General features: G+C 50.7%; 2 protein-coding genes across 2 annotated transcripts; one reads left to right on the forward strand and one right to left on the reverse strand.

Moving 5' to 3' along the window:
* Positions 1 to 935: 935 nt before the first annotated feature.
* On the forward strand, positions 936 to 3,004 carry LOC100906752 (PI-PLC X domain-containing protein 2). Its single transcript, XM_029112413.1, has 8 exons — positions 936 to 1,118; positions 1,233 to 1,386; positions 1,499 to 1,699; positions 1,776 to 1,854; positions 1,945 to 2,051; positions 2,178 to 2,286; positions 2,412 to 2,554; positions 2,709 to 3,004. The coding sequence occupies exons 1-8, from the start codon at positions 936 to 938 to the stop codon at positions 3,002 to 3,004; spliced, it is 1,272 nt and encodes a 423-aa protein (XP_028968246.1).
* Positions 3,005 to 3,252: 248 nt separating this feature from the next.
* On the reverse strand, positions 3,253 to 9,069 carry Slu7 (Pre-mRNA-splicing factor Slu7). The gene is made up of 12 exons (XM_018640777.2): positions 8,640 to 9,069; positions 8,363 to 8,538; positions 8,114 to 8,276; positions 7,846 to 8,017; positions 7,453 to 7,699; positions 7,107 to 7,303; positions 6,555 to 6,858; positions 5,993 to 6,085; positions 5,589 to 5,876; positions 4,351 to 4,497; positions 3,586 to 3,757; positions 3,253 to 3,499 (listed from the first exon to the last, which is right to left on the reverse strand). Exons 1-12 carry the CDS (start codon positions 8,789 to 8,791, stop codon positions 3,253 to 3,255), a joined length of 2,358 nt encoding a protein of 785 aa, XP_018496293.2. The 5' UTR covers positions 8,792 to 9,069.
* Between the last annotated feature and the right edge of the window lie 1,854 nt (positions 9,070 to 10,923).

Here is a 10,923-nt window from a genome sequence, read left to right on the forward strand (position 1 = left end):
AATTTCGCGCTTATGGCGCGATTCCCTGCTCAGCCTCTGGCGCTGTGCTGCTCGGAGGTGCCGTTGATTCGAACCTTCCGAGTAGTCGTCTTCGGAGTTTGCCTGTGGGGCTGTTCGTGTCCGTGTTAAGCGAGTCGTAGTCGCTGTCGGCGTTCCGGGTGCCATGGATGACCGCGTTCTCTTGGCGACAGGTTCGTGAGGAGAGTTTCCCATGGTGAGGAATGCGACGGGGAAAAGATAAAGATGCGGAGGGAGAAAGATTGCCGCGCCAAAACGTTTGCCGTCACAGTTTCCTCTCGACATCGAGGCCGGAAAAAGATATGCCTCGAGCCCGTTCTCTTTCTGCTGGAAAAATTATCTCAGGATGCATCTTGCGGGCCCATCTCGGCTCAACTGAACAATGTAGTGCTGAAGAACCGAGGACTTGATCACGGTGAAAATCGTGGGCTGTACGTGGAATTCTTCGAGAGACAAACGATAAGCGCTTCCGGCAACGCGATCCACATCCGTCCACCGGAATACTTTCCAGGAGGGAGCGATAGCCATGTGTCGTGACATCGAGAAAGAAGACCACCGAAAGCCTAGCGGATGTTCATCTCTCGAGTTCGCCATGAACTTGGCAAGAGCTTCTGGTTCTCTTTCTCACAAAGCTCCCGAAGACCATGCAACGGATTTTCAATCGTTCTCGGCACATCCGCCCGTTCAGAGCTGGTTTCTGTACCTTGTGAGAATCCATCGCAATGCTCTTCGGTCTTTTTATGTGTGTCGTCACGTCAATCGGTGAGCAACATACTCGAGATTCTCAGGGTTGCAGTGGATTAGGGAAATCCGAGACAGCGCTCATAGCTCTTATGCTTGCAGCTTACACGGGCGGTGTACATCTATTCGTCAGGCTCTCGGCGGGTCTGCCCAGACGAGAGAGCTCGTCAAACAGAATGCGGGAAATCACTTTCCATTTGCACGAACTCAATCAAACGATAGTGAGCGGAGGTACATTGATCTTGGCCGCCGATGAAAATTTTGGAAGCAAAGCTCATTCCTGGAACCTTAATAGCTCTCTGAGCGACAAAACGGATTACTTCAGCGGAAGGGTCTTCTCGGGGATCAAATTCAACCATGTGAGTGGATTAGTGGCACCACTTAAAAATTCATTCTTAGGCACCTGTTTACTCCCCTTGGTCAAAACGATGCATTCTCCGGAATCGGAAGTAGAGCGCTTGAACCCTCCACAGACGAATTTCCGCGATCGTCGTGTGGGAAACTCATGCTTGGGCTTCCATGTGAAGCTCGAGATGAATGGCGAGCGCCTTGCATGGAATTGTCTCAGGATCCACCCCGACTGGATGGGCGAAATCCTTCTCACTCATCCCGGTTTCGGTCGGTATGTTTTTCTCCAAAACCGAAGCAAAGCATCACGAGAGATTAGCAAGGAGAGCCCGACGTTTAGGGACTCATAGATGAAAACAGCGAAGGAGATCCTACGGATGCAATTCGCGATTATTCTCAGGGTCCCTCCCTCTGACGTATTTGGCAGTGCCAGGAACGCACAACGCCGGTTCCTTCAAAGTTTTCGAGGGAACCGACGACATGGACGAGTTATATCGCGACTGCCAGGAAGAGGACACGTATACGCAGCTGATCTACGGTTCTCGATATCTTGATCTTCGACCGGGTATCAATTATGTCAAGCAGGTCAAAGGTTAGAAAAGGGACGGTCCTCAGCATAAGCCATAGCTGAATCCGCAGCTGCTCTCTCAAGAACGCGATTCTCCCAGGAATCACGGAATTCTGGATATTCCATTGGGTCCTCCAGACGAATAATCGGCTTCGAGATGTTCTGCTTGATGTGAAGAGGTAATCCGTTGATTGTGCGCTCACAATTGGAATCCAGAAAGAGCTCATCGGGGGAATTCGTCACTGACACTTCACTTCACTTCATTCTAGGTTTCTGGACGAGCATCCGGCTGAAGTGGTCTTCGTCGACTTCCACGAGTTCCCTTATTTCTTCGATCATTACGCAGAATTAGACCAGCTCGTTGAGAACTGTTTGGGCAAGTTTATGGACTTCGCTTCCAGAATGAATCAGGCGCTTCCAGAATGAATCAGGCGCTTCCATAATGAATGTATCAGGCTAGACCGAAGAACCGCCCCGAATATCGATCGTTTATGTTTATCAGGGGGCTACATCTTCAAAGGGGACGCTTTCAAAACGACACTGTCAGAAGTTCTAGCGTCTGATCAACGAGCCGTCGTATCCTTTGCAGAGGGCGCGAGACTCTCCAAAAAGTTAGTCCATTCGACCATACGAGTTCCGAATTATGCTGGGACTGAAATGTTATGCCCCGATACGAGGGGGACCCCGATAGGTGGAGTACTCGATGAGTGATTACGGAATGGGGTGCAATCTGCAGGTACCTTCCCGGCGTGCAGCACATATGGGCCGACACCGACGTGCTCTACGATCTCAAAGTATTTGTTGAACGCACACAAATGGACAAACACTTTTCCGGGAGACGGTTCCTATATTCGGCGATGGCTGAACTCACACCAACCGGTAGGACGCTCCTTAGTATTTTAAGGCCAAGCATATCACCTGGCCTGATATGTGTTGTATGATATCCTTGAATTCTATGTTGATGTATGTATCATGGAACCTTGAGATTTCGGAACTTCCTGTTGATTTCTCGGTAACCCTACTGGCTCTTCAGGTTGGGGCATCGCGACAAATCGCTACGAGGGGGTCCGAGGTCTGGCACACCAACACAATCTACAGATCTCTTCGTGGTGGGTGTCAGATCCCTCGTACCGGGACTCCTCCAACATCGTGTCGGTGGACTATCTGATGTCGTCGGACATCGTGGAGGCGTGCATATCGATAAACTCAGAACGCGCACAACAGGGAAGCCTTAGCAGGAACGGAAATCTTCGGAGCTCCGACGGGAGACGGAATCTGGCGTCTAACGTATACGGTCACGCGACCTTCCCTTTCCTCCCACCAGCTTAGAGAACTCAGGCTGCACGCTTGTGACCACCTTCAAATACGTTCTAGAGCGAAGGGCTCTCAACCAGGGTTCAAGAGTAACCCCAGGGGAGTATGGGTTCCAGGGGGGGGGGCACGGGAAGCTTCCGGAGGGTTGGTAACGATGATGAAGAGCAAGAACACGAAAAATCAGATGCATTCAAAGCGAACTAATTTATACAAAATGAAGTACGAATTTATTACTGTACAATCGTGTTGCTCAGTAGAGAGTTCTATTTCGAGCCCAAGAAAGCTGCCATTGGATCACCTGGACGACTCCTCTCAGGACAATAGGCTTCCATCTCTTCTTCTGGCGCTTTAGCATCGTACATGGAGTTGTAATTTCGCTTGCGCTCATCAGTTTCCTGCTTCTGGTCTTCGTCGAACTGGCGCATGGCTTTGGCGATCTTCTTTTCTTTCGTGTCCTTCTCGCGCTTGTGCTCCTTGTTCCTGCGCTTCTTCTCATTCCGCCTCGCTTCCCTAGAATTCCGGTTACCCGTTGAGATGGCTGTAGGTGAATGTGTAAGAGCTATAATGATTGAAAGAATCCTCGAATGAATACCCACTTCTCCTCTCGACGCTTCTTCCACCGTCTCTTTTCTTCCGAGTCCGAATCGCTGTCCCCCGACTCTCCGCTGCTCTCACTTTCTTTGTCTTCTTCGTCCGAAGCCGATTTCGCAACGGATTCCCGAACATCTGCGGAGGTGGTCGGCTCCTCCGAGGACTTCGCGACTGGTTCTGCGAAATGGAGGAGGACTCTTGCTTATGCTCCATAGATTTGATCCGGTCACCATTTTGCTGAGAGTGGACCCCGTTGAACCCTTTTCGACGCTCACACACACTCTCGGCAGTCGATGCACCCGTGGTCTCATCGTGCTCATGCACAAGTCGCATCTCTGCATCCCTCCAGAGCTGCGGTTACCAGACAATGGAGATGGGAAGGATACGACGAGCTCGGAAGACTTTGGAACTTGAGAGCCTACTGCACGATTGTCCGCGTGCAGCTCCGAAGATTTTCAGTTCTGTGGGGTCAGAGTTCGGAATTACCGGGCGTGAATGCCGCGAGAGGAGGAAAACAACTGTTCCCGGAGGGATCAGGGTAAAAGTCGGGGAGAACGATGGTGCCTATATAAGAAGCGAGGCTCCAGAGAATAAATTATTGATTGGAGATATCGATGGTTGAACGTTGAACTGTCCGACAACCCGAAGTCCTTTACTAGCTATGATGATGATGATTAATTTACATCGGAGACTTCTCGGTCACTACATCGGTCACTCCTGATACTGAGGGGAAATTAATTCGGCAGGAGGAGCTTTGAGATGCTCCTCGCCGCCATACTTGACCAGAATGGATGTCTTGATGGTGTGTCGAACTTGATCCTTCTTCTCTTCGAACTCCTTGGTTAGCATGGACGCCTTGGTAGGTTCAGCACGGAGATGGATATTAACCCCGCTCTTATCGGCTCCCCGGGCGGGAGCTGCGAGGAACAGAATTTGAGGCTGAGATTCCTACTCGGGCTATTCGGTCTCTTAACCAATGATCCGACATCTTGGACCTCCAGAAAGTCCCGCTATCGAAGGGACCTATTCCAATCGGACCGCGCTTATGTTCTTCGGTATGCAGCGAGGAATGCACCGAAAGCACTCTGAAAATGCTCCAAGTAATTCCATTCAGGTTGAGAACTTCAAAATTCCTACGAGCGGCCATCGAAGCCGAGCTGGGGGAGGGTGCTCGTATTATTTGGCATCATTCTTGCTTTTTTCCGGCCATTCTCCTTGAGTTCTCTTGAGTGCCCCATCCTCGGGGTTCACACATCATTTCAATGGATCAGGTAAACCGTATTCGGAGACGATCGCCGTGGCGTCTTGATAATTCTGCTACGGGTGGCGCGCGGAGCGGATTGGAGAGGACGGAAAGACAAAACGATAGCCAGCACGGACAATGATTTCTGCCGCCATGAAGTCTCGCGGGTCGAAGAGTGGACGATTATGCCCCCCATGTAGAATATTCGGGGAGAATACGGCGTTGCCGCGAAATTCTGGGCTTCTTGAATCTCGGGCTAATGATTGCAGACTCCCTGCGCCCAAGTCCAGGAAACCGCGGAGCCTTCGCTCACGGAATCTGGCATCCCCGGATATCGGCTATGGCGATTGACTGACACATCGCTGCTTCGCTTTTCGGGAGCCGAGGGAGCCTTGCGAAGTCGATGAGGACCATCAGTGTGAAGAGGAAAATATGCATCGAGCAACTGAGAAATATGAGTTCGAGCAGGCAGGACAAACATCGCTCTCGAACCAGTCTTCGATGCTGCACGGATCGGAAATACTGCGGAAATACCAGCTTAGAGAACTCAGGCTGCACGCTCATGACTACATTCAAATACGTCGGGAGCGAAGGGCACTCAACCAGGGTTCAAGCGCAACCCCAGGGAAGAACCGGTTGGTAACGATGATGAAGAGCAACAACACGAAAACTCCGATACATTCACAGCGAACTAGTTTATTTACAATAATGTACGAATTTATTACTGTACAATCGTGCGGCTCAGAAGAAAGTTCTATTTCGAGCCCAAGAACGCTGCCATTGGGTCATCTGGACGACTCCTCTTACGATAATAGGCTTCCATCTCTTCTTCCGTTGGCGCTTTACCATCGTACATGGAGTTGTAATTTCGCTTGCGCTCATCGGTTTCCTGCTTCTGGTCTTCGTCGAACTGGCGCATGGCTTTAACGATCTTCTTTTCTTTCGTGTCCTTCTCGCGCTTGTGCTTCTTGTTTCTGCGCTTCTTCTCCTTGCGCCTCGCTTTCCTAGAATTCCGGGTACTCGTTGAGATCGCTGTGTGTGAATGTGTAAGAGCTATAATGGTTGAAAGAATCCTCGAATGAATACCCACTTCTCCTCTCGACGCTTCTTCCGCCGTCTCTTTTCTTCCGAGTCCGAATCGCTGTCCCCCGACTCTCCGCTGCTCTCACTTTCTTTGTCTTCTTCGTCCGAAGCCAATTTCGCAACGGATTCCCGAACATCTGCGGAGGTGGTCGGCTCCTGCGAGGACTCCGCAACGGGTTCTGCGAAATGAAGGAGGACTTTTGCTCATGCTCCATAGGTTTGATGCGGTCACCATTTTTCTAAGAGTGGACCCCGTTGAACCCTTTTCGACGCTCACACACACTCATGGCAGTCGATGCACCCGTGGTCTCATTGTGCTCATGGACGAGTCGCATCTCTGCATCCCTCCAGAGCTGAGCTTACCAGACAATCGGCCGGTTTGTCCCGTTTCCGGAATTTCGGGCTGAACCAGCCCCAACAGACTGGGGGGAGGTATAGACCTAGCGGGCACATCCCGACACCGGAGGGAACGAACCGAGCTGTCTTCGGCACTCCGTGATCCCTCAACTGAGCCTCACAGAAGCTCGATCACAGTGGCACGCCAACTTGACCGGCATCTTTAGACCACTTGAAGTCTCATACACGGACAAGCTCTCTGCTAATTCGGAGTATGAGCTTTGCCTGAAGTATGATTAATTATTTACGTACCTCGCCTTTCTGATGCGTCATCGTAGACAGAATCTTGACTGGGCTGGCTGTCGCTGTCTCGATCCGGTCGCTTGATGAGGGCCGAGCCGCTGTCGCGAACGAGCTTGCCCGTGCTTCCAGTGCAATAGCTGTTCTTAACGGTCGAATGACAGCATTTGTATCCCCATTTGAAATTGTCCCAATAGGAGCCCCAAACGGTCGTGTGATTGTTGATGAAAACATCCTCTTCGTATTTGGAGCGAATGATTTTCCGCTCAGCTCCTTTGATTATCTGGCCCGTCCGGGAGTATTCGACGTAGTGTTCCTGAAAAGCCATCCTATTCAATCAATTCTTGGAACCTCACTCAGTTAGTTCCGATGAGACTTGAACACGGATTCACCATTGATTCACTACCGTGCATGAACTACTCGGTAAGGGTAACCTGAAGGCGGAGAATCCCACCGCGGTCGAATCAAGCTTTTTTCGCAGCAAACGGACCGTGATAGTTATGATGACGATTAATTTATATGGGAGACTTCTGCGGATTCCAGATGGTCGCTCCTGATACTTACACTCTGAGCGAAAATTAATTCCTTCGGAGGTGCTTTGAGATGCTCTTCGCCGCCATACTTGTCCAGAATTGACGTCTTGATGGTTTGTTGAACTTGCTCCTTTTTCTCTTTGAACTCCTTGGTTAGCATCGACGCCTTGGTAGGTTCAGCGAGAAGATGGATATTGACCCCGCTCTTATCGGCTTCCCAGGCGAAAGCTGCAAGGAACAGAATTTGAGGCTGAGATTCTTACTCGAGATATTCGGTCTCTTAACCAATGACCCGTCATCGTGGACCTCCAGAAAGTCCCGCTATCGAAGGGACTCATTCGAATCGGACCGTGGTTCCCTTTGCGCTAATAACTCACTTTGCGCCTGGAGCAGCTCTTTTGTGTCACCACTGAAACGCACGAAATTCTCTCCGGCGAAAGACACTTCATCCGACGTTTTCCCAGTGTTCTTGTACGGGTTGTCCCTCATCGATCGAGTTTTAGGATCGTAGTGAGCTGAATCAGGATCGAGGTTGCGAAGATATTTCGCCGTGTCTTCTCGTATTCGGAGATTCCTCACTGTTATCCGCTGCTTGGAGTCGACTTTCGTGCCTGGCATGTCGATCTTAGGAAACATGAAAGTCGTTAGGAATTTGAGCTTCCCAAATTTCTGGCGGGAATCTGTTGGGGGATGAGTTCACATCTTGCTTCGGAGCACCATAAGATTCGCTCCGATCGGAAGCTCGACGGGGAGGGCTCTCACAAACTCACCTTGTCCGCGTATTTGTCCTCATCGTCGGAGTCTTCGTTGTTGGCTGAGGGCTCCGAGGTTCCTGCTCCGACGTCGTTCTCTTCTTTCAATTTCTGTTCTTTCAAGAGTCTTTTGGCCTCTTCCACACGGCGATACTCATCCACAACCTCTTTGAAGTGTGACGGGTCATACCTGGAAAAAGGATGCAGCGGTCGTTCATTTTACTGGAGCATACGCAATCGATGACGCGAGAGGTGGCGTTAAGCTCGATTCGACCCGCAAACTCACCCGTTCCATCTGTCTCGCTTTCCGTCGAAGTTCATGTTTAGTGAGGGCTGCACCACATCATCGAAGGCGATGTTTTTGTTCGATAATTTTGCTGGGATTCTTCGCGGGAGTTCGAAGCAATCTTTCCTTTTGTGGCCCATCGCCCCGCAATTCTCACATGCTCCTGCAGATTATGGAAAGTGAACCGTGAATCAGCTGATTCCGGTCGAAATCCTGCAGATGAGGGATGCGGTCGGGAATCATAATTACCTTCTCTCCATTTGGTGGCTCTAGCGGTAGAAGTTCCTCTGATGTAACTCTCGTGGATAGAGGAGAAACTCGCCTGCTTCTCCGGCTGAGGTCTCTGATGTTTGAGAGTGGGACCGCTGCTTCCCACGTACCATGGTACTGTCGAGATGTATTGTGGAATGTGTGGATTGATATCTCTGGTGAAGAGAAACTGTCAATGCGGTGCAGCAGAATACGATATCCGGGACGTATGTGCCTCGCGCTTGCACTAACTACCTGAGCGAGGTATTGTACTCACTTTCCGGTTTCGTCAACCGCAGCAGGAGCATTTCCGAGCTTTCTTGCCTCCTCGAGCTCTCTTTGCTGTCGCCACTCTTCACGAGATTGCTTCTTCGGTTCCGAGTCGTCCTTGCTCTTCAGCAACTCTGACAATGGCTTCGATTGATTCATGATGTGAACTCACCAACGTGCTGGTCGAGCGTGCAGAGCTCGAATGCTGCTTCGAGAAGAATGAATGGAACGAAATGTTCGAGCGAGATTCTAAGCGCCCACTCCAGCGGTTCTCATCAGATTTCCCGGGAACGCCGAAAGATGAGCTCGCGTTCCTCGAGATCCACGAAGGACGCCGAGGGATCAGCTCGAGCTCCCTGGGAGCGACAAGGAGGGCGAAGAATGGCAAATAGGAACCAATGAAACGCGTATAGAAGTCCTATTCGCTCATCGACAGCGGCAACAGACGAGCATGGTGGTGGTGATGATGATCTCTGCTGGTAAACAACGACTGCTCGAGAAGTCCCGGAGCCCTGCTGCTTTCTCTGCGGGCTCAGGAGGACTTCGACTCTCACTCCGTGAACTTTTCGAGGCGATCACTAAGTCAAGGGTTTGACCAAAACTGGTCAATGCTCGTGGGTAAAAGGTGGAGGAAGTCAAACGTTTCCGCAGCGGCACGATTTCACCAGTGAGGAGACTAGAGTTCAGGCGCTGACACTCTGGCACTCTTCAGAGGTTTCTCCAGACAGTGGTTTATTCAAACAAACTGAGGTTTTCTCATTCTAATGTCCTTCATAGAGAGAAAGGGAAAGATACATTACATGCTCTGCCTATCCGAGGCTTCTTTCACGGGTGGTCCGATCCCAGTTGAGATGTTCTAATTGGGTCCTCTCGTTGTTGCTCATTAATTTGTATGATGAACGCGATGCTCCTGCTGATTCCGCGGCTGCGTGTACATTCAGACAACCATCGCCCCAGTCTCGTGGCGGCTTGGCGTCCAATAAAATCTACATAGATGCCGACGGGTATGTGAGCCTTCGCGTCCGCGATTGATCAGACTCTCTTCTATCCAGGGCTTCAGAAACGTCAAGCTTTCCAGCACTCATCGCTTCTCTCTGATACCCCGAGAGTCTTCTGAGAGACACTTCGTTGGGGACTCGGAATTAGCGCTATCTATGCAGTGCACCTAACATCAATGTTCCAGCTCTGGTTCACGCCCTGACCACACCAATATTCCCCAAAGAATAGCTCAGGGAACGAAGGGACAGCATTGGCGGGGAAACGACGCGTCGTCGCGAAGTCTCCTGGGTACTTTGAACCCATGAGAAGTGCTCTCATACACGTCTGATTCAGTACTGCGACTTATGGTGCGAGGAGCACTCGAGGTGGGTTCTTGCGTCCCTTTTAAGAAGTGAGCGACTTCCCACCGTGTATTCCGGAATGCGAGACAGGGGCTTATGTTCTTCGATATGTCGCGAGGAATGCACCGAAATCACTCTGAAAGTGCTCCAAATAATTTCATTCAGGCTGAGATCTTCGAAATTCCTAAGAGCGACCATCGAAGTCAAGCTGAGGGACGGTTGCTCGTATTATTTTGCATTATTATTTGTTTTTTTTTCCGGTCATTCTCCTCGAGTTCTCTTGAGTGCCCCCTCCTCTGGGATCACACATATCACACATCATATCATCAGGTAAACCGTATTCGGAGACGATCGCCGTGGCGTCTTGATAATTCTGCTACATGTGGCGCGCGAAGCGGATGGAAGAGGACGGAAAGACAAAACAATGGCCAGCACGGACAATGAAGCCACCATGAAGTCTCGCGGGTCGAAGAGTGGTCGATTATGCCCTCCATTTGGAATATTCAGGAGGAATGCGGCGTTGCCGCGGAATGCTGAAGTCCTTCCGGGAACACCGAATTCTTGTGAGGGGGTCTTGTTCTGAGAGATGCGTCCTAAGAGTGACGGACAGGCTCGAGAAGCCCTTTGCGGGGAACATCAGCCACCTAGAGATCATCAACATCATTCTATGAAGTGTCTCCTGATGATTCCATCCTGGAAGAAATCGACTTGCCTTCTTCTTTGCATGTTCGCGCGAAAGGAATAGAATCAAAGAACTCTGAGACGCCCTCTGCCGTACACAGCCGCGCCTTGAGTACGCTTCTCGACAAAAAAAACGTGCGCGCCGGTCCCTTGTCCATGTGACAGAATTTCGTGTTCGATTTATCCTTCCCCTGGAGCTTCTCGAATCAAGGGCTTTCCGTTCATCCCGAAGCTCTCCATTCCCCTTAAGCCGTGCAAACATCGCGAAGG

Source organism: Galendromus occidentalis, unplaced genomic scaffold (genome assembly GCF_000255335.2).
Source record: "Galendromus occidentalis unplaced genomic scaffold, Mocc_1.1 scf7180000077500, whole genome shotgun sequence".
In the NCBI taxonomy this organism is placed as follows: domain Eukaryota; kingdom Metazoa; phylum Arthropoda; class Arachnida; order Mesostigmata; family Phytoseiidae; genus Galendromus; species Galendromus occidentalis.

Bases quoted from the DNA above. Each gene is read 5' to 3' on its own strand.
- LOC100906752 (XM_029112413.1), top strand. From the start codon at position 936: ATGCGGGAAATCACTTTCCATTTGCACGAACTCAATCAAACGATAGTG. The intron at 1,119-1,232 runs GTGAGTGGATTA...AACCCTCCACAG, and splicing joins CGGGGATCAAATTCAACCAT to ACGAATTTCCGCGATCGTCG. The intron at 2,555-2,708 runs GTAGGACGCTCC...CTGGCTCTTCAG, and splicing joins GGCTGAACTCACACCAACCG to GTTGGGGCATCGCGACAAAT.
- Slu7 (XM_018640777.2), bottom strand. From the start codon at position 8,791: ATGAATCAATCGAAGCCATTGTCAGAGTTGCTGAAGAGCAAGGACGAC. The intron at 7,700-7,845 runs GTGAGTTTGTGA...ATGTTTCCTAAG, and splicing joins AGGACAAATACGCGGACAAG to ATCGACATGCCAGGCACGAA. The intron at 3,500-3,585 runs GTGGGTATTCAT...CCGGAATTCTAG, and splicing joins AAGAAGCGTCGAGAGGAGAA to GGAAGCGAGGCGGAATGAGA.